At 44.0% G+C, this 20,984-nt stretch overlaps 3 protein-coding genes across 4 annotated transcripts in view; all 3 read left to right on the forward strand.

Moving 5' to 3' along the window:
- Positions 1–443: 443 nt before the first annotated feature.
- On the forward strand, positions 444–4,358 carry MRGBP (MRG domain binding protein). 2 transcript variants are annotated; one of them, XM_018073842.3, is made up of 5 exons: positions 444–447; positions 760–881; positions 1,413–1,494; positions 1,834–1,911; positions 2,966–4,358. In XM_018073842.3, exons 2-5 carry the CDS (start codon positions 780–782, stop codon positions 3,154–3,156), a joined length of 453 nt encoding a protein of 150 aa, XP_017929331.1. In that variant the 5' UTR covers positions 444–447; positions 760–779; the 3' UTR covers positions 3,157–4,358. The 2 variants fall into 2 exon arrangements, with proteins under 2 accessions (XP_017929331.1, XP_017929330.1); XM_018073841.3 differs by lacking the exon at positions 444–447 and adding an exon at positions 529–634.
- A 1,137-nt stretch (positions 4,359–5,495) lies between these two features.
- Positions 5,496–15,840, forward strand: OGFR (opioid growth factor receptor). Its single transcript, XM_029960308.1, has 9 exons — positions 5,496–5,782; positions 7,485–7,538; positions 9,434–9,466; positions 10,129–10,191; positions 10,498–10,582; positions 10,973–11,051; positions 11,481–11,547; positions 11,827–11,975; positions 12,386–15,840. The coding sequence occupies exons 1-9, from the start codon at positions 5,564–5,566 to the stop codon at positions 13,761–13,763; spliced, it is 2,127 nt and encodes a 708-aa protein (XP_029816168.1). The 5' UTR covers positions 5,496–5,563; the 3' UTR covers positions 13,764–15,840.
- Positions 15,841–17,998: 2,158 nt separating this feature from the next.
- Positions 17,999–20,984, forward strand: part of COL9A3 (collagen type IX alpha 3 chain) — a 32,954-nt gene continuing 29,968 nt past the window's right edge. The window contains exons 1-2 of the mRNA XM_018073756.1: positions 17,999–18,064; positions 19,264–19,341. Of these exons, the coding sequence (XP_017929245.1) occupies positions 17,999–18,064; positions 19,264–19,341 (144 nt within the window). The remainder of the gene's footprint in view (positions 18,065–19,263; positions 19,342–20,984) is intronic.

Here is a 20,984-nt window from a genome sequence, read left to right on the forward strand (position 1 = left end):
CCCTCAGGGACCTGCTGCCTCCCGCCTGCACCGAACCGCCGAGCGGGTCACGCAGAAAGGGGCCGCAGCGGGCCGCTGGCTCCGGCGGGGCCGTCCCAGAGCACAGGGCACAGGATTGCGCCCAGAAATGCTCTGGGATGTCTCCAGTGAGGGAGACTCCACAGCCCCTCCGTGGAGACCTGTTCCAGTGCTCACAGTGAAGGAGTTCTTCCTCCTGTTCTGGTGGAACTGCCTGTGCGTGCCTGCCCGTTACACCGAGCAGGGCCTGGTTCCATCTTCTTGGCACCCTGTCTTTAGGTATTTATACACACTGACGGGGTCCCCTCTCAGTCGTTTCTTGTGGAGGCTGAACAGGCCCAGCTCCCTCTGCCTTTTCTCCTGAGAGCAGTGCTCCAGTCCCTTAATTCCCCTCTGCTGGATGTGCTCCAGGAGCTCCGTGTCTCTCCTGTACTGAGAAGCCCAGAACTGGACACAGAACTCGGGAGACTTTCATCCGGTTGTTTCTCACACAGCCTTTCTAAAAGTTCTGGCTGAGTGTCAGTGCTACCCACTGGAGCACCCTCAGCCCCCTCTGGAATAGCACCTGCAGTGTAGGGTGAAGGATCAGCCTGCCCAGATGCCGCCTGTCTCTCCTGTAATGTCTGGATTCCTTGTAACAACACAACACTTTTTAATGGTGTCATAAAGAAATAAATAAATTTATGTACTGAAATCTATGTAATTGGCATAAATAAAACTGCACTGAGTTCTTCCCCCCAGGTGTGAATCGCCATTTCCACATGATTTGCATCCGGGATAAATTCAGCCAGAATATCGGACGGCAGATTTCATCCAAGGTGATTTGGGATCATCTGAGCACCATGTATGATATGCAAGCTCTTGTGAGTATAAAGGGTTGATGCAGCCACATGGTTATTTCGTAGATTTCAGAAGTTTTGATAGACCAAAATCACTGGGTCTGTTGTACTTTTTCATCATACTGATAATTACATGTCATTCTTTGTGTTGATGGGGTTTGCCCTGAATAAATATAGATTAGGTGGGAGACAACAAAACCTGCACTGGCTTGTGAAGGTTTTTTGTTTGTTTTTTGTTTGCCTAAGCGCTGATCCAGCAAATGTTTACATAGATATGTAAGTGTCAAATGAAAAAGTTACAGTGTGTTTACTTAAGAAATTGCCATGTTTGGGTTGCAGAAATGATCTCAAATGGTCCTAAGTCATGACTTTGGGTATCTTGACCTTAGTAATCAGTTTGACATCAGGAGCCTCCTGGTTCTCTAACATCTGAACTGTCTTGATAAGAATTATTTAGCTACTAATTGCATGTAAAGCAGAACTGGAGGTTGCATTTCTAAATTCCAATTAAAATTTTTACAAGCGACTCACAGAGACCATTCTTTTCTTTCTAAGCATGAATCCGAGATTCTTCCATTCCCTAATATAGAGAAGAATTTTGCTCTTCCTGATGAAATGATTCAAGAAGTGAGAGAAGGTAAGATGTGACAGCAGTCTCTGCTTCTTGGTTACTCTGATCTCATCCCAGAATGTTTAACAAAACTGTCCCCAAGAAAGAGTGTGAGATGTTGATCCAAGGCCATTCTTTCAGACTGGTGTGTTTGGTGCAGTGGGAAAAGGGAGCGTTAAACAGATACAAGTTTATCTCATGAATTTTTAATCAACTGACTGAAGGAACTGTCAAGGAAAGGATCCTAGTTCTTGTGCTGTTCATATCCTTGTTACCAGAGGAACTTTTCCAAATTACTGCTGAATGTTGCACTGAATATGTGGTTCTTTAAACCCATCTAACCATTGCTAACAATCCTTTCTGTAGGAAAAGTAATGATGGAAGAAGAAGTGAAAGAGGAAATTTTAAAAGAAGAGCTGGAAACGCATGCAGGTCCAGAAGAAGGTAATTTTGTAACTCTCTACTGTGTAATACGGGATTAAAAACCAACTGTAACGCTGAGAAATTAATGTTAAAATGTGAATCCCAAATACAGTGTACTTTGTGATTTGTACTCAGACTCAGCATGTGCTCATGCCAAGAATTAGAATAATTTAAGAATGCACAGAGTAAGCAGTTGCTTATCGAAAAGATTTCTTCTTTGCTCCTAATTCATCTGTGCAGGTTGTATAGCTTTGGAGATTTTTTGGTTTAATATGTACTTGACAAACCCCTGGGAGTCTGAAGGAATCTGAGGATCTCCGAGAGAAAGCTGGGTCCAGTTTTATTGAACCTAAATACTCTGCGAAAGGAACTTTGTAGTCATGGGGGAAATAGGGTGTATAAATCAAAAAAGATTGTAAAATTGTGTACTTAAATGGGAAGGCGGGCAGAGTTTATTTTATTTTATTTTATTCTCATTATCTTGCTTCTTTTAAATAAAAGGCTTGTTTTCCTAACACTTTGCTGTAGAACAAGTTAGATGTGAACAGTAGAGATCCTGCTATTTACATTAACAAACCAAGCCAACTACTATCTATATAATTTCATCATATTTATATCACTGAATAAGTGGTGTTTAAAGATTGTAATAAAAGATCTAAACATGTATTTAAAAATATATTAAATTTCACATTTTGGGTGTTCAGTTTTAATATCTACCTATGATACCAAATGTAATGACCGTTGCTGATTATAAATTCCATAGATTGGTCCTATGTTCTGTAAGTGTTCCTATTAAGTATTTTAATATTAAGTGCTGTTTAATTCCACTTAATGAATTCGATTTTTAGCCTGTGAAAATACATGCCTGTCTTTAAAGCAAATAATAAAAGCAAGATGTGCCTTTCTCAGAGAAGATTTTTCCTTTAGAAGTGAAAGTAATACCTAATGGTGGATAAATATGCTGAGAGTTGATTGTTTTGAGAAGTTTTATGTAATATAAAGAAAATTTGATATCACTCTTGTTTGCCTTTGTGTGTGACTCTGATCTGGAATCATTACTTTGATCCTATTTCAGTTTTTGCACCCTCTGGAACTTTAGGAAAAGCAACTGAAAAGCCAAGCAGCAAAGAGAAAGAGAAAACTTCATCAGATTCCGGATCCAAAGAAGGATCTGATAAGAGGAAGCGCAACAGAGTCACTGAGAAGGTGTTAAATGCAAACAGTAACCCTTCCAGTCCCAGCGCCGCCAAACGCCGCAGGACGTAGAGCTGTGAGAGAGGAGTGACAGACTCTGGGATGGGAGGGGGGAACAGCAAAAACAAGTCACAGGATAGTTGCTACAGAAACTCTTTGAGGAAGGAAAAGATACCTGAGCCAGGCGTTTGAAGAATCCGCACATCGGCTTTATACGCGCAAGACTCTTGGCTGGTGCGTTCCCTGGCTGCCTTCTGGGGGCCTGGGGAGCAGGCTGGGAATGTGGAGAGTGGGTGTAACAGTGCCAGTGGCTGCATTCCCAACCAGCAACACGCTCTGTGGCAGCACAGCTCATGAAACCCGTGCCCAGTGCAACACGGGGCCTTGGATCAGCAAAAGCAAAGGTGATTCCTGTAAACCTGGGATTGTGTTTTCTGCCTTTGTTGCCATCTGTGAATATCACAGACCATCTGTGGGTAATGTTTTGGCCATTTCACTTGCTGCAAACATAGCACTTGTATCAAATGTCTCAATTTGCTGGTTCAGTACAACCAAAATTCTTTTAAATGCAGGTAACTACTGAGTTGAAGTGTTCTGTCGCTCTGTTGGCTGGAGGAGCCTTCATTTGACCCTTAGAGATGTAACATTTTTCAATCTTTCTAAGTTTATATGCCATAAGTGAAGTGAAAATTGTAATGCCCCTAGCCAGAATAATTAATAAGTGTCCTAAATAAAATATCTGGAGATGTCACATTGTTTTGTAAGGGATCAGTTGAGCTGTGCATGAACCTGGAGGTGTTGCTTCATCCATTTGTAATACAGTAGTGTAAAACAGTGGGGTTTGTACTTAATTATTTATTTTTTTAAAGCAGTTTTAGTAGATGTAAATGGAATTGGTTTTCCAAAATGTTCATTTTGTTCTACAGCTGAAGAACCTTACTGACACTGTAATGCTTATCTTTTATATGCTAGGATATTGAGATTTGATAAAATTACTATTTTTGTGCTGTGAGAAGATGGACCAGTCAACAAATACCTGTTACATGGTGAATGAAGCAGGTTGAAATGGTACTGAATTTGTTTCATTATATTAACTACCAGTTAATAAAAGGAAGAATTACTTCTTAATCTGTCAGTATTGCCTTCAAGGTGAGGCACTAGGAGTCTACTACTTTTTGCTTTTATTCTAGGTACGTAGCCAAGTTCTTGTCTGCCTTATTTTCTTCTCTTGTTTTATACCAAGAATAAATTTGACTTGTTTTTATTTTACTAAATGGTAATTGTTGTGTGACTTGATTAAAATCTTGCCCAGTGTATTTTGGAACTTATTTAGGTACCTTGTGCCTTTAGTGGCATTGGTTAAAAGTGCCTGCCTGGGGGTTTAGGTTTGGCTTTTTTTACTAACTTTGTCTGTATGAACCCTGTTATTTCTATATGATATTTGATAAAAAATCCTGGCCTGCTGAACACAATAGATAGGTTGCTGCAAGCTTCCAAACTTGAGGATTTACCAGAAGGTACAATTATCATGAATTCAGTGGTTTAATCCTTGGAGAATGTCTGGTGAGATGCCACCAACTGGAGAGCCCCTTGGAGCTCTGGTTTGTGGGAGAGGTGCTGTAGGAGCCTCAGAGGTTTTCTGGGCAGGTGGGAAATGACCTTTTATAACCTTATGTGAGGAAGCTCCCGATTGTAATGTTGAAAAACAACTTGTTCAGTGCGATCAAGTTCCTAGAGGTTGTAATCACATGTCACTTACAGATCTGTCACCCAGTGAGTGAAGAATTCATTCACGCCCAAAGGTGAATGAATGCCTCTGTTAAGTTCTGCTATTCCTTTAGGAAACTTTGTCATGATCTATGCAGATTCTGGCCGTGAAGTGCAGATCCTGTAACTCTCAAGTCTCACGGCCCTGTGGGTGTAAATCCAACTCATCCAGGTGATGCCATTCCAAAATGTTTGCTCTACCAATGACATGTTTTTATAGCTCAAAGTAGAATTGTGTTGACAACGTGTACTGGTTGTAGCAGGGAAAGCCCACTTGGGATTTCACGCCCAGTCCCGCAACGCAGATTTTTTAGGAATTTTTTTGGACGTCAAGTTGGGTATTGACAAATGTAAATGTAAATTTAAATGCTTTAAATGACCCCAGCGCCTCCGCGCTTTGCCTTGCTCCCCAGGTTCCTTGGGAATATTGCTCTTTCGCTCGTTTCCCAGCAGGATGACCACCTCCCCATCCCCAGCTGCGGGCGCTCCCGGATCCCGGCGGAGGAAGGAGGGAAGCTCCCGGTGCCAGCGGGACCGGTGCGGGCGGGCGCAGGAAGGGGGCGGGGCCTGCTCGCGCTTCCGTTCCCCCCCCACGTGGCCGTGCTTTGTGCGCGCGGGCGGGCGCGGCCCCGCCGCCCCGCGCGGGCGGGCGGCGGCCCCGCCGCCCCTTCCCCGTCCCTTTCGCTTTCTCTTTCCGTCCCCGCCGCGCTCCATGGCTTTCTCGTACTCGGAGCGGTTCTGGGAGGAGGCGGGCAAGCCGGAGGACTACGACTCCACCTGGGAGGGAGAGGAAGAGGAGGACGAGGAGGAGGAGGAGGATGGCGGCGGAGGCGAAGGGGAGGAGGCGGAGGGCGGCAGCCGGGGGGAGCCGCAGGATGCGGGGGAGCAGCCGGGTTCGGGCAAAGGGGAAGCCGCCGGGGGTGGGCTGAGGGCCCCCCTTTCCCTCTTCTCTCCCGGAGCACCTTCCCCTGTTCCCCCCGTGCGGAGCCGCCGCATCCCTCGGGAGTTCCCACATCCCTCGGGGCTGTCCCAGGTGCGCTCACCTGTGTGAGTGATGTTGTTCCTGCCTTCTGGGCTCCGCTGTCAGGTACTTGATTTACTAAGAAGAACCGGGGCAGCTTGAAATACTTACTACAAGTCAAAGGGATTTTGCCCTGGCAGCGCTGCCTGGGCATGTACTTTGTCCCCATCTCGATGACGCAAATCCTCCGGGAGAGGGGACAGGGATGGGGATGGCAGAGGGATGCTTTGACTTCACGGCCCCTTAATATCTGTTAGACTGCCATGAGCTGGGTTTTAATGTTTTCCCCCACCATTCCCTGTGGTCTGGGTACTTTATCCCATAAATAGAGGTTCTGTTTTCTGTCTGTCACCTGCCTGTTCACCCCATGGATGGGACATTATGGCATTACTGTTCTCCTTGCTTTTAAGTTTTTGGTTGGTATCTTCAGCTTTGTATGATGGCCTTCCTTCTGCTCTTTGATGCCATTAATAAAATGCCATCACATAAAATCTGCTCAGTTTTAAAAATGAGCTGTAATTTTTTATTTCTTTTAGACATGTTTTATTTTCTAAGGAACGTGTTTAGAGCAACTCTGAAAACAACAGAATGCACACTCTTTTAAAAACTAGAAGTACATGTGCAGTTATGAGTGAGGTTGCTGCAAAACATGAGCACCTGTGCCTGGTGCCTTAAAATAATGTTTAGTTGAAATAAAAGGAACTTTTTAGTCTTATCTGAGGTCCCTGTTTTTAGCATCAGTGTTTTTCAGTTTGACATTGAGTGTCAATATTTTCTTCTCCAGCATTGCTTTGGTAAATGCAAACCTGTTTCTTTTTCGGTATTTCCTGTCAGTCAAAACTACAATCCTTTGACTCCTCCCCTTTTGGGGAAGAGGAAACTAATTCTTCACTTAAGTTTCGTTTCAAGCAACTCTTCCCTTCTCTTAGAATATAAATAGGCAGATAAAGCTATCCAATGAATATACTTTTAAAGGAGTTTAATATTAAACTTTATTTTTTTTAATAAGCATTAAGATATTAAAATACCACTTTACAAAAAAATTCTCTGTGCACATGGAAAGGTGTTTTGGGTGGAGTAGTTGTAATACTGAATGGAGGAGGCAGGGTTTTCCTTTGAAGTGTTTTACAGTGTTGGAGAGCATGCTGTCAACTTTGTTTTGTGCATGGCTAGAGTTCACAAGTTTTAATAACTCCAGAACATTCAGGTTATTCTGTTTGCGTGTGTTTGTTCTTTAGGATTTTTTTTTTTTTATTTAGAGCAGCTCTGGATTGTGACAACTGTAAAAGCAAGGACCATTTTTTCACTCCAGTGGGTGGACTTTTCCGGCTTTGCCTTACAAAGGAGGATGTTGTCCCTGAGCCTTATGGTCCCTGGAATACTGTTCTGCATTTTTCAAGAGGAGCTCTTCCTTCAGTGATGAATGTGTAGTTACCTCTGTCTGACAGTGCCTTGAAAAATTATAAGGGCAGTGAGAATGAATGTTCAAAGAAACAGTAAATCTTCTGCTATCCATTTGTGCCTTTACAGCCTGTTAAAGGCATGAATCAGTTTCCAAAACTAGTTCCTACTTCTGCTTATTTTGCACTAATTCTCATTCTTCTCCCCTCAGTCTAGATGGTATTCTTTCTGGCTGAAGCTGCTAGTGTTTTTATTCAGTACTGAGGTTAGAGTTTTTTATTATTATTTGCACTGTGCACTTTCAAAATCAACTTAAAATTCTACTTTTATCTTTGCATTTCACTTGTCTCTGTAACTGCTCCATATTCACAGTCTGAGGTTCCTGCAGGTGCGTCTTTCCAGCTCTTCTGCCTTGCAGTGCCTTTAGCTTCTGAGTGAGCTTTGAAAACTTTATGGTTTATGTTTATTTTAAGAATAAAAAGGCTGCTCTAATGCCCGAAGTTCATGTTTTAATAACAAATCCCATAGTTCTGCTTTCTCCTAAATTTCAGTCAACAAAAGGTTTCAATTCCTCTTCTGGGGTTGTCATCTTTCTCACTGCAGTGCTGGTTCACAATCCACACCTCCTTTCATCCCTTTTGGTTACAGCTGGTTTCCAGCTGATTTCTCAGCCCAGTCCTGTTTGTGTTCCCCTCTCCTGGCTGTGTTCTCTGCTTCCCTCACTCTTTGAACACTGATGCATGTTCTGCCTCCAGGTTTGGAGTGTGAAACCCACTTAGGTTTCCTGGCAGTGCTGTGAGACATAAAGGGGATTGATTTATACCTGCAAGTTTCAGCCTTGCTGTTTAGTTTGTGTTTCTTACCTGGAAAGAAAGGGAAGGTTCTGTTCCTGTGTGGCTTAAATAGAAGTTTATAGAGACCCAGAAGCAACACCTACTTGGAGAACCAAAGCTGAGTTTTGCTCTCTTTGCTTCCTCATCTTGTTCTCTTTATTGCTGGGCTCCAGAATGCCTTTTCCTGGGTCTAGCTTCTTTCTGGACAAGCCTTACAGCCCCTTGCACCATGGCATTGCATCTGGCTCTGTGGCTACACTGGCTCTTCAGCAAACCAGTTATTTTCTAAAGTGGGAACCAGTCTGCTTTTATCCTGTCCCACCTGACTGCATCCAAGGATGTTATTTTAGAACCTTAAGTGTAAAGAATATCTAGAAATAGAATATTAATAATTGATTGTATTAAAACAATGTTTTAATTAATTCAGTGTAACAGTCAACAGGGCAAGTGAATGGGTGACTTCATTACAACAAGATGTTAAAAAAATATAGTCCAGTTCCAGCCTTAATTATTAATGAACCAAGGATCATTGTTCATTAGGAAGTGGTTTTATTTTTCTCTGTGCAAGTGAGGTTACAAAATACCAAATGAGGTTGTTAAATAACTAGGGAGAGTTTTTGATGCTTCTTTCTTCTAAGTTCCTTACAGTGCTTATTTTGCAAGAGTTTGCACATCTCATCCCCATTTCCCAGCATTCTTGTTCTTGCTGTGAGCTGGCATTGAACAAACTGACTGTGCTGTGCTTCGCTTTGGGGGCCCCTTTATTCATGAGCAGTCTTGTTCATTTTGGTGCTTCTAAATTGACACAACACTGTTAAGTGCTTTCATGGTTTGGGACAAGATGATTCAGCACTCAGCAAGATTAAACCTGTCTATGTTGCTTTGAAGTGTAACAAATTCTCTTATCACTGAAGTAATCCACTGCAAAAAATAGATAAGTAAAAATCTATATGTATATAATTCAGTTAAAATGCATTTTAAACTAAGTCATACTTGCAACTTCTATTACCACAAATTTCAGAGGAACAAATGAAGCTGTTCTTTTGTGATTTTTGTCTAAATGTGACACTTGAAATGAATCTAGCACATCTGTGTAGTGAGGAGAATCTGGCACCTGATTGTATGGCACCACAGGTTTTTCTCTGTAGCAATTTAAATTACGAATAATATAAAGTGAATTCAGCTGTAACTAGGTAAATCTGTCACTTGGCAACTAATAGGGATCATGTGAGTCACCACTGTGGGTATTCTCATTTTGTATCTATTTTTTATTTTATTAGTGAAGTTTGATTTCAAAATGTTCCAACTAAATGCTTTTTATTTGTAGGAGCAAAGCTCGAATTCATCACGGCGGTCTCAGGTAAGTTTGGTTACATGGAAAAATGAGTAATAATTAAGATGATGATTGGAACAGAAGTCCAATAAAATAAATATCTAATATGACCATGTAGCTCTGTTATTGTTTGCTGTCTAGATCAGCATGATGCTTAATCAGCAAGGCTGATCTCAAGCATAAAGCAAAGATGAATAAAACTTTTTATTTCAGTAATGTCTACAGGGAATGAGAATCTTGAATTCCAGAGATATTTCTACATCTTAAATTCTCCAGTTTTAAAGTCTGGCCTCTCTCTTCACTAGGGTTTGTAGCAACTCAGAGATATGTCTTCTTTTAAAATCTTTTAGTTAAGGAGGGAAAATGACATTTTACTATTTGGGATTTCCAGCTAGTTCTGACCATTTCCATAAGCAAACCCAACTGGGATACAAGATAGGCATGAAAATGAAAACCTTGATTGATAAGACTAGAAGGGAAAAGAGGTGTTTTGGTTAAAGGATAAGGCATGAACTTCTTTTAGTCCAAAGTCAGGAATGCAGAGAAATGACAACAGTAACAGTCTGGCTGGTTCTGGGAGTGCTGGGAGTGCAGGGCACATGTGAGAGATGCTGAATTCAGTCAGTGGGTGATTCTTTTTTGCAGAAAATGGCTTTATTGTGAATCTCTGATGTGTCTCTTTTCTGCAGTTCAAATGGAGGCGCAACTGCACTGCGGCCAAAGACATGCAGAGATACAGACACCACTACCCAGTACGTGCTCAGGGATGGGGAACCAGCTCCTGGGGCTCCTCCTCGTCCCTTCCTACCTTTAGGAACACTTTCTAGATTTGGGAACACCCTTTTGCCTTTACATTTACGGAACCTTTGAAGGATTCATTTGTGAGGGGGAAGGGATGATGTGGGTGCGTCAGAAACAAGCTGTTACTTCCCAAAACACATTTCGAGGATTTAGCTTGGGAACATTTATGAAATGTGAGGGAAAGCAAGGAGAAATGTTGAAGTGAGTATTGCCTTTGAAAAGATTGCTGCTTGTTGATTTCTTGTTCTCACCTCCAGGGTTTGAAACAATCAGAAAATGAGGATGAAGAAGAGATGTGGAACTTAAGCTTTTATAAAAATGAGATTTCTTTTATGCCCCAGGGTGAGTACGTTGTGTGGTGGCTGTTTGATGCAATCTGCTGTAGCTGCTTGAATTGGTGAAAGAGCAGCTTCATCCATATGGGACAGCTAATAAAAACCAAACCAAACAAAACACGAGACCGAAACAAAAACACCACCCAAAACAAAACAAACAAAAAAGCCATCAACATTTCCATTTCAAAACATCCTTGTTCCTACTGTATTTTCCTTCATTTTCTGCTTGGTGGTAGAAAACTAAGGTATTTTTCTGGCTTACCAGGTTGTCTAGTTAGAGAAGCTAATGCCTGTGTGCAAACACCTGGGTCTGGGTAATGAGCCACCTGGGGTGATTGGCTAACATTAATTTTAATTTGGTGTGGTTTCTTGCCTGACCTTTTCCTTTTCCTTGCAGGGCTGCCTATTGAGGATCTGCTTTCACGTTGGTGGGACGACTATGAAACTCTGGAATATAACCATTCTTACATACAGTGGTAAACTGCCTGCAGGAACAGAGTGCCTCTCTTTAGCTGTGCCTCTTTTAAGCGTCGGGTGTATCTGTGTTCCTGAAAACAGCTTCACAAAAGGCCCAGCATCACTCTTGATGAAACCTTTGTCCACTTTAGCTTCATTGAGTTGTGTTCTTCTGGAAGCAATGCAGTGGAAGTCCTGAAGGCCCCGGGTTTCCAGTGCAGCTGTGGCAATAGAGCTCAGTTATGCCTTCGAGCACCTGCAGAACGAAGTTAGGGCAAGGAGAGAGATCCAGATAAGCAAAATGTGTTGCTGTTATTGATGTAAACAATGCTTTTATGGGAGGGATTTATTTCTCATATATGCCCGTAGGGATGTGAGGTCTCCAAGAGGTGCCTGTGTGGTTGGATGTCATCTTTGCTCATCTGGGATCAAAATTTCTTTTGTTTCAGGCTGTTCCCTTTACGTGAATATGGGATGAACTGGCATGCCAGGCCACTCACCTCTCAAGAAATCCAGGTATTTATTGAAAGCTTTTGTTCTTTTTTTTTTTTTTTTTAGCTCTGAAGTATGTTAAGATTTTCCCTAAATGCCTTATATTTGAAGTTGAGTGGGATTTTTAGCTTCCTCGGGTCCCTAGTGTGCTTGTTGGCTGTCTTGTGTCTGCCAGTAGCTCCACCAGCAAATGAAATGCTTTAGTGACACAGTCAAACCTTGTTTAGAATTCAGGTGCCACTTAAGCTGGTGCAGGTAATTAGGGAACTGCACCTTTTACTAATTGCTCTGTCTTGTTTTCAGGCCTTTAAGAGGTCCAAGGAAGTTATGGAAAGGTTTGTACGTGCTTATGAGCTCATGCTGAGATTTTATGGAATCATTCTGGTCAACAAAGAAACTGGAGAACTTAAGAGAGCAGAGAACTGGGCTGACAGATTTGAAAACTTGGACAGGTAAGTCTCGGTTTGTGCCATTGGTCATATACTGCACCCAGGCACTTCTTTGGGGGGGAAAAAAAAAGTCCAAGTTGAGGAAATCCTCGGTCCTTGAGGAATGAAGACTTTTGTTGATAAACATGTTACCTAGCGAGAGTAGTTTTAGCTTTTATTCTGTTAAACTACAAAATAGGAATATTTCCAAGCAGTTGAGATGATGAATTTTAGCAGCTCAGGAAGGGCTTAGGAAGGTACTGCTGAGGGCACATGGCAGCTGCTTAAAGCCCACCTGTGCTCCCATTTGCATTGTCAAATAGTCTTTAACAGATCACAGTCAGTCAATGACAAAACATTTTGCAGATACCCCAGAGGTTCACAGTGGCTTGTGAGACTTTCCCTTACCAGCTTTGCTTGTCTGTTCCGTTCAGGTTCAACCACAACAACCTGCGGATCACTCGCATCCTGAAGTGCCTGGGGGAGATGGGATATGAACGCCATCAGGTGCACTTGGTAAAGTTTTTCCTGACAGAAACTCTCGTTAAGGGGACTCTACCAAATGTCAAGAGAAGTGCCTTGGATTACTTCCTGTTCACTGTCAGAAGCAGACGGAGGAGGAGAGAACTGGTCCACTACGCTTGGCAACACTTCAAACCTCAGGAAGACTTCGTGTGGGGGCCAAAGGAGAAACTCCAGAAGTACAGACCTCGCTCTGCCAAGCCACAGCTGCACCAAAAGGCTGAAGATAGACAGGAAACTCCTGGTAAAAAATGTGGTGATTCTGTGGGAAAGGATCAGAACCAGTCTCCAGAGGCGGAACAGAAAGCTGGAGATGCTGCAAACTTGCAGCCTGAAGTGAGCGATGAAGATGTAAAAGAGAAGATAAGCAAATGTGTTTTGAAGGGAGGAGATGATGAAGAGGAGAAAGAAGCTTCATCTGCCCAGCTGGAGGAGAAGGATTTAAACAGTGAGGCTGAAGAAGTGCAGGGTACAGCAGAGAACGACTGCACAAAGGAGAGCAAGAAGAGAAAACTGGATGCACGTATGGCAGATGCTGAAAAGGTTGGACCACTGAGAAGCTCTACTGATATTGAAAACATTTCCCATAATCTGGGAGAATGTGCAATTAATGCAGAAATTCCCTCCTCAGGCCCACCCTCACAAGCAGAAGAGGACCAGGAGGCACTGAAAGAAGATGATGAGAGCACCAAAGGCTCAGCAGCGCCAGAGACCACTGATGCAGCTGTGAAACGGAGGAAAGTCGATAAAAGAACATCGAAAAACAAAACAGTCAACTTGGCCATAAACCTGAACATGGGGCCCACAGACTGTAGTGCCAAGGTAAATCCATCTGCTGCAAAGTCTGAGGCTGAAAAAGAAAATGTCAGTGAGAAAAATGAAACTGTGGAAGTGAGAAGTGAGAAGGGGGGTGGCGGTGATGCAGATGGTGAGGCAGTAAGACCCCTGGCTGGTTCCAGGCTCCTCAGGACTGGCTCTACTTCTCCAAGAAGTGATGGCTGTGAGTTGAGTGGAGATCAAGGCACGGTGAGGAGTGATCAGCACAACTGCAACAGCACACTCCTGGGGGGTAAGAGTGAGGTAGATGGGGTAGAACAGCAGAAAAAGGCAGAAAACGCAGATGAAAACGGGCAAGCAGAACCCACAGACAAGAAACAAGCTCCAGAGAGTCTTGAGCAGAGCACGACACCCACTTGTCCTGAAGAAGACAGTGCTGAGGTTGCAGCACAAAAAGCTGAGAGCTCTGAGCATGCAGCAGAGCCTGGTGGAGAGCAGGGAGCAGCAGAGTGAGAGCAGCACAGCGAGTCCTCGAGCAAGAGAGATGACACTGCCCCAGCTGCAGGGAGCCAGCTTGGATAAGAGAAGTACATGGAAAAATAAACTTCCTTTGGGATGATCCAGGCTGGCCCCTGTCTCACTTTCACTCTGTCATGCTTTTTTAATCATCTCTAGTAATTTCACCGAGATCCAGCTTTTGGTTACCCTAAAGAGGACAACTTTAATTTAGTCATCTTCATGAACAGGCCTTGTCCTGTTCCTGGTTTTTATCTGATGTTCAGGGCTATCTTGGAGCAACGGGGATTTTTGCACTTTGCTTTGATTCTGGTATGTCCCTTCTGAAAGAGAAGAGGAAAAATTATCTCTTTCCTTGTTTGAAATAGTTAAGTATTTATTAAATACATGATTTTTAATGTAAGACAGCATGACCTAATTTACCAGGCCTTTCTATTACCATGTAACTTCTGTTTGTTATTTTGAAAGGCTGTACCATCCCAGGAGTTTTTTCCTGGAAAAAGCGCTGTTTCCCTAAAATAGATGGGTATATGGATTTCACATGATGTCAGAGTATAGCTGCCTCTATAAAGAAAGTAGGTTTGGCTTTAGACTGGGATAAAATGCATAACCAAACATACCTCTGATCAGTATGAACCTTTGTGTAGATACTGTTCTGAGGTGCAAAGTGCTGAGTAATTTGTTCTCTTCATCCCCACAGAGGTTGCTTTGTAGTTCTTAGAGTTGTTAAGAATATGAGTTGTCTACTAGTTTCTAAGAGAAAAACCTTCAGATTTTGCATAAAACTCTAGAGCTGCCCTTCCCCAGGTTTTCCCACCACTTTTAGACCCTTTATTGTCAGTGTCCATGACTGGTTCAAAGGCCTTCCTTTCTCAGTTGCCAAAACAGCACAAATTTTTCCCACTGCATTTTTTTCAGCCTTTGCTGGTAATTTGCCATGGCCTGTGGGGCTCCTTTCTGAGGGGCCCATTGCGTGAGGTCAGATGTGTCAGATCCAACCCATTTCCCAGTTAGGGCAGGATTGGTTTGCCATTAATGGTCAGCATGTCAGACACTGAGGGCATGTCCAAGTGCAGCATGTCTGGAAACCACTGGGCTTTGTGGGGCAGTTAATTGAAGCTTTAATTGGAGGGGGTATGCTTGTCTGGTTCATTTATTTACAGCCCTCAAGAATTCGCTTTCAGACTTTGCCAGCTATTTGCCTGCATTAGTGTTCCTGACCTCCCTGTCAGCTGTTCTGCCTGACTTACACCATATTCCACTGAGTCTGAAAGAGCATTAAACAGCTCAGCTCCTAAAAGTTGACAACAGAGACCCGTTCCATGAAGGAGGGGAAACCATTCCCAACAGCCAGAAGGTCTGGACTTGCTGTTTGCTCAGATTGTTTGGTTTGGTTTTGGGGTTCTTTGGTGCTGTTTGGTTGATGCAGCAGCCTGTGCAATGTTAATGTGTTTCCTCTCTCTGCTACAGTTCTTAAGAAGCTTCATCTTTCAAGGAATTTGATGGGTGACTTGCCTTCCCAGACTGTAGGTCCTGAGCCAGCATGCCACATACATGTGTGTGGGAATAAAAGTCTGCAAGCTCAGCATCTCATGTTTGTGGTCACACATGTGCTGGAAAAAGGCTTTAATGTTTTTAAATCACTTTTTTTTTTCTTCTTATGAACAGGTGGAGTTAAATAGCCAGTAAGAATACACTTAACTACAGATACAAATACTTGAAGATGTTGAGTGAAAATTCTTTCCTAAGAGATTCCTAAGAATTGTTAATTGTGGCTTTTGTACAGATTTATAGTAATTTTCTTATTTAATGAAAATTCCATTGTGAATATGTGCTCAGTTGGGGCATAGATCATATATCTTGTTATGGTGAGGTTTGGTTTTGTGTTTAATGGGATTTCACTGTGAGCCCCAGCCTGGAGTGAGTGCTCAAACCAAACCCTTCCCTCTCATACCTGGTTTAGAGTTTTGACTGTAGGTGTGTGTGGTGAGTTCACAAGATGTTTCCCAGCACTCAGAGTTGTATCACAGAGTCTGTTATGTTAATTCCCCTATTAAAGCATGACTTGATTGCATACCAGTTTCCACTTTTTTTTATCTTTGAGGGCAGGATGTGACCATGTATTTACCCACCACCACCCACCCCTCCTGTGTCGTGGTCCCCTCCAATAAGTGGGTGCAGGGGGCTGCCCAGCATTCCCAAGCAGAGCTCTGCTGGGCTCACCATGAGACACATTTGCTGCTTGTTCCGTGGGGAGGTGATGCCCAGTTTTCCTCCAGCTCTAAAATATGCCCAGTGAATGTCTGTGGGATAAAGATACCCCCCAAACCCCCTGCAATGGTTCTTGTTTAATGATGTGCTTGGAAATCATAGAATCATGGAATGGTTTGGGTTGGAAAAGGCCTTAAAGCTCATCTCAGTCCACCCTCAGACACCTTCCACTAGACCAGGCTGCTCAGAGCCCCATCCAGCCTGGCCTTGGATGCTCCCAGGGATGAGGTGTCCCCATATTTCAGTATGTTTTGGTAGGTCCTGACTTGCCTTTGTGCTGCCATCCTCCCACAGGTGTCCTGATGCTCTGTGGGGCAAACAAGGGCTTCACTTCACTCATCCCTTGGGGCTTCAGGCAGGAGGGCACCTGCCCAGCCTGGCCATGGGGGTTCAGTCCAGTGGGTCTTTTCAGGACACAGGTACAGGGGTGTCTGTGTGGTAAAATGATTTCTGTGAGTTGGTGTGTCCCTTCAGCTGTGCTGCCTCTGCCTAGGGATGTGGAATGAGAGATAACTGGGTGTCCTCTTGTTCCATGGGCTGGGCTTGAAGGTGAATACTCTTCCCGTGCTGGTCAGCAAACTCCATGGGCAGCAGCCCTCCGAGCCCAGGCTTGCTCTGAGCGAGGTGTGGCCAAGGAATTTAGATCTCCTCTGCCTTCTGTCTTGCCATCAGTTGGCCTCGTGTGGAGGAGGAGGCACAAGCTGTGCAAAGCAGTTTGTGGGACTGCACTGCTCTCCCTCTCTGGGGTTTGTGGTGTCCAGTAAAGCATTCCAGTTATTTTGAAGCCAGCAGAAGCCATACAGACATACGGTCCCTTTCTGTCCCCAGCTGCCTGTTCCACAAAAGCTTGTAGGAACTTTGTAAATCTTTGAGTTCTTTATCCCTCTGTCAAGGTTAGTGGAATCTTGATTGCTGGGGAGCTGGACAGACACACACTGTGTACTCATGCAAACCTCCTGGCAAGGGATGCCAAACTGAAACCTGGTATTTCGTTTCTTAAACTTTGCTTTTCCACTTCTGCTCTTGTCTTCTTAACCAAGTGAGCTGTGTCATTTCAGTTCTGATGAATCTTGCCCTGTTCTCCTCCACTTCCAAGCCCTGCTTTGGATGAAATTGTCTTTAATCGATAGAAGGAAGCATGAAGCTATTTACAGAAGATACATCTCCGTGAATATATTGGCATTTGGGATCACCTGTCTGGGAATGGTCCTCCTATTTCTTCCTTCCAATATTTCAAATATTTTCTGTGGCTTTGAGGATGTTTCTCTTTTTTCCTTCCTCCTTGTATGCATCTGTGATTATCTGTTTTCTGATCAGGATTCATCACTTTTCCAAGAAATCATTTGTTGTTCTTCAGATCACTCTAAAAAATACCAAATGAGATGTGAATAACAAACTAACAAAGCACCTTGTAAAGCAGTAAGGGCATTTCTCTGTGGTGATCTTGCACTCATTTCAGGTATATTAATGTCTCTACTGAAGTTAGGTGGCCTCAGGCACTGAATAACTCACTCTGTGTTGCTTTTTACCTGTCCAGCCCAGAGGTGGTGATGGGCTTTGAGAAATGCCCTGGGTGAGACCCGAGGAACAGCTTTACATCTCCAGCTGGAGCAGCCCAGTTTTGCTCCTGTGTCATGTCTCCCAATCCAGCTCTTCTGTAGGCTCCTCTCCTCTTGCTGGAGCCTGGGGCTGCCCAGCAGGGCATGAATGAGAGCTGCTCTGGCTGCCTGCTGCTCCCCCTCCCTCTCCCACCTCCTCCTGAAACCTCCTCTCCTCCAGGCTCAGCCCCTCTTGCCTTGCTCCCGAGCTCTGCCCCTCCAGCTGGAGCCACAGGTTTATCTGGAGGCAAGGAGTCTCTGCTCTGTAAGCTGAGACCCAGGAGGAGGAGGGATCTGCTGGACCCTGGGGGAGAAAGGGTTTAGCTGCCCGGGAGGAACGGAGAGAGGCAGAGCCTGGGCACCATGGCCGGATTCTCCACTCTTGGGCTCCTCTCCCTGTGTCAGTTTTTAGTCACAGCATCAGCTCAGGTGAGAAACCTCATTTGTGTCTTATGCTCGAGAAAAAACCTGCGAGGGTAAAAGAGAGTGATCTGTGTATGTTGTGCCTGTGGGGTGAAATGTGGCAATAGGCAGATTATTAGTCTAAAGTTTATTAAAAGTGTGCATGTGGGTTTGTACCTGTGTGGGTCGGTGTAAAAACCACTGCTTTTTATTTCCATGAAAGTGTTGTCTTCCCATTCAGGACTGCAGTTATGAGAGAGAAAGCCTTGGGAGAGGGGGAGACCTGTGGATGTAAGAGAAACAGTTTTCTTTTACACTGAAGTAACAGGTATTCAGTGAGACCGATCTGATCTGACCTGGGTCTTTATTTGAATCAGAATTTCTTATTTATTCCTTCAATCAATTTTCAAGTTTTACACTTATAAAGCAGGATATTTAATCCCGTTCACTTCGGACATGGAGCTGTATTAAACTTCCCTGTCTGGTGTTAATATTGTTTTGTGGGGAAGTGACTCCTCAGTGAGGTTTTTCATTGTTAGTGAGGAATTTTTGCAGCCTGGCTTGGGAATTCAGAGCTGCCCTCATCTGCTGCAAGCAGAGCTACTTCTACAATGAAACCTTTGTTCCCTAAAGCTACAGCAAGTTACTCTCTGGAGCCCTCTCCATACAGAAGTCATTTATTGGACCTTTTTTTCCTTTCCCCACCTTTCCAAAATCCCAGATTTTCAAACGGCATCCTGCTCAGAGAGGAGACTTTCCCTTTCTCCTCCTGTCTTTGTTGGTGTCTGCCTGACTTTTCCATCACCCCATCAACCTGGGACTATAAATTAATTATTACTGCCAAGCACTTGGCCCCTATGTTCTGTGGGCTTTGCATTTCCCCCTCTGCCCAAACCAGAAGGTGCCTGTGGGCAGGGAGAACCGTTTCCTATATACGACCAAACCCATTTGCTGCCCAGCGATTTGATTCCCAGGATAAGCCACCAGTTAAACAAACTGGGGAGCCCTGAGGATGTACTCAATCAAAAGAGGTTTTCCAAAAAGCCTTGCACCAATCTGGAGCAACTCTGAGCCCCCCCTGGCTGGCAGGGGGCCCTGAGGGAGGGAGGGAGGGAGGGTCAGAGCAGATTTAGGGTTAAGCTGTAGGACTCGGCCATTGCTTTCTGATCCAGCCCATGTGTTTCTTCTGATGCAAAAATAAACTCTTGTCTCTCATTTTCCCCTAGTCCCTTCAGAGAGTAGGACCACAAGGCCCTCCCGGACCACGAGGACCCCCTGGACCGTCTGGCAAGGATGGCATTGATGTGAGTGATGCACGGGGGGCAGGCTCAGGGTGAGGGGTGGGGCAGAGGCAGAGCCAACGGAGCAGAGAAGCTGCTCTTGTTCTTCTTTGGACGTCCTTCAGGGGTGGGCAGAGCTGGAGAACCAGCCTCCTCATAAGAGACCTCGTTTTGCAAGAGCCAGAACAGCGAGTGGAGGTGCTGAGTGGCCTCAGGTTCTTTTCAGGATAAATCCCCTTCTCAAGGGAGAGCTCAGGGGTTCATGACCCTGCCTGCAAAGTAGAATATTTCTCTTTTGGTGTTAGGATCTGTGTAGGGTTGAGTGCAGGGGTACAGTGTGTGCTGGGGTTACTGCACGTTCAGTACTTCAGAGAGAGGTTTATGTGATGCCTCAGAGCATCCACATTTCTAGAGAGGCTACAAGAAAGTCAAATATGCAGCACTGGATACTGCTCTTTTATTTTATATCAACATTTTCAGCATGGTTATCCCTAATTTTGGCACGAGAATGTCAGGATTTGGCTCGTGTGTTGCCAGACATGAGTTTATAGTGGCCCAAAAGGCAACTGAAATGGACAACCTTTGTCTCAGCAGGCAGCTCCTTTCAGTACCTCCTGTGGAGGTAGAAGACCACGTACCCCAGGACTTGATGGAGGAGAAAAGCTTGTTCTGTTAATTTTCATTGATGTTTCCATAGAAATGAAAAATACTGTTTCCATGTATCTGTTGGATAAGGTCTGAATTTTGCCCTGTAGTTGGAAGTGGATAAAATGAGCATCAAAGGGACCTTCAACAAGACCACATCAAATGCAAAAGTCTGGGTTTCTGCTTCGATTTCCAATTTGAGTAGTGCTTGTCTGAGCTACTTATGGATTAGTTCAGGGTTTTTTAAAGCTGGTCTGAAGTACATTTATGGAAATTGGGCCTTTAAGCAACCTTGAAAAAAATCTATTCATTCCATGCAGGTCATTTTCTTTTGGATAAGGAGGTTAAAAAAAAAAAAAAAAAGATGTATGAGTTCCCTGGAATCTGGTGAACAAGGAGTGTTTGTGTCTGCAGTGGTGAGCTTTCCCAGTGGCTCTGTGAGCCAGGCTGGTCTGAAGAGAGAACCTCATTGATTTCCAGCCAGTCCCTCCAAGTGTCCTTTCAGCTAACAGAGGCTGTTTTACTGGGAATCTTGCTCTGGTTTTGTAGCATGAGAAGTTCAGAACTGGTACCTTTACAGCTTCTGCTGTTTTTCATGATGTGACAAAAGGCTTAAGGGGGTGCCCTGGAAGAGGGTAAAGGATGTGTGTTCCTGTTCACAGCAGTGAGCCTGTGGAGTCCCTGCAGCTGGGCATCCATGTGGCCAGTGAGTTTTGGGAAAGGCTGGCTGTGATTCTGTATGGAGGGAAAAACAAGAGTTTGGGAAGGATGAAGCCCTTCTGACTTCAAGTTTCAACTTCTGCAGAGAGGCAATTGGAAAGAAACCTGTAGTTTTTCAGTTCCTGCTTTCTACAGAATATTTTGGACTTCAACTCTGGAACAGCACCAGCATCACTTCCGATAGCTCTTGGAAACAGGAGCCCTGGGAAATGCTGATCATGTGAACCTACACCTTTTCATCCACAACTAAAAGCTTTGGAAGGCTCCCTGTGGGACAGAACCACATAATATCTAATTAATAT

The sequence above is a fragment of the Manacus vitellinus genome, unplaced genomic scaffold (genome assembly GCF_001715985.3).
Source record: "Manacus vitellinus isolate BGI_N305 unplaced genomic scaffold, ASM171598v3 scaffold_26_pilon, whole genome shotgun sequence".
Classification (NCBI taxonomy): domain Eukaryota; kingdom Metazoa; phylum Chordata; class Aves; order Passeriformes; family Pipridae; genus Manacus; species Manacus vitellinus.

What these genes read in the sequence shown, in the direction of transcription:
- MRGBP (XM_018073842.3), top strand. Translation starts at nt 780, where the DNA reads ATGATTTGCATCCGGGATAAATTCAGCCAGAATATCGGACGGCAGATT. An exon ending in TGTATGATATGCAAGCTCTT is followed by an intron (nt 882 to 1,412) that starts GTGAGTATAAAG and finishes TTTCTTTCTAAG; the next exon opens with CATGAATCCGAGATTCTTCC. An exon ending in GATTCAAGAAGTGAGAGAAG is followed by an intron (nt 1,495 to 1,833) that starts GTAAGATGTGAC and finishes TCCTTTCTGTAG; the next exon opens with GAAAAGTAATGATGGAAGAA.
- OGFR (XM_029960308.1), top strand. Translation starts at nt 5,564, where the DNA reads ATGGCTTTCTCGTACTCGGAGCGGTTCTGGGAGGAGGCGGGCAAGCCG. An exon ending in ATTCATCACGGCGGTCTCAG is followed by an intron (nt 9,467 to 10,128) that starts GTAAGTTTGGTT and finishes TCTTTTCTGCAG; the next exon opens with TTCAAATGGAGGCGCAACTG. An exon ending in AACCATTCTTACATACAGTG is followed by an intron (nt 11,052 to 11,480) that starts GTAAACTGCCTG and finishes CTTTTGTTTCAG; the next exon opens with GCTGTTCCCTTTACGTGAAT.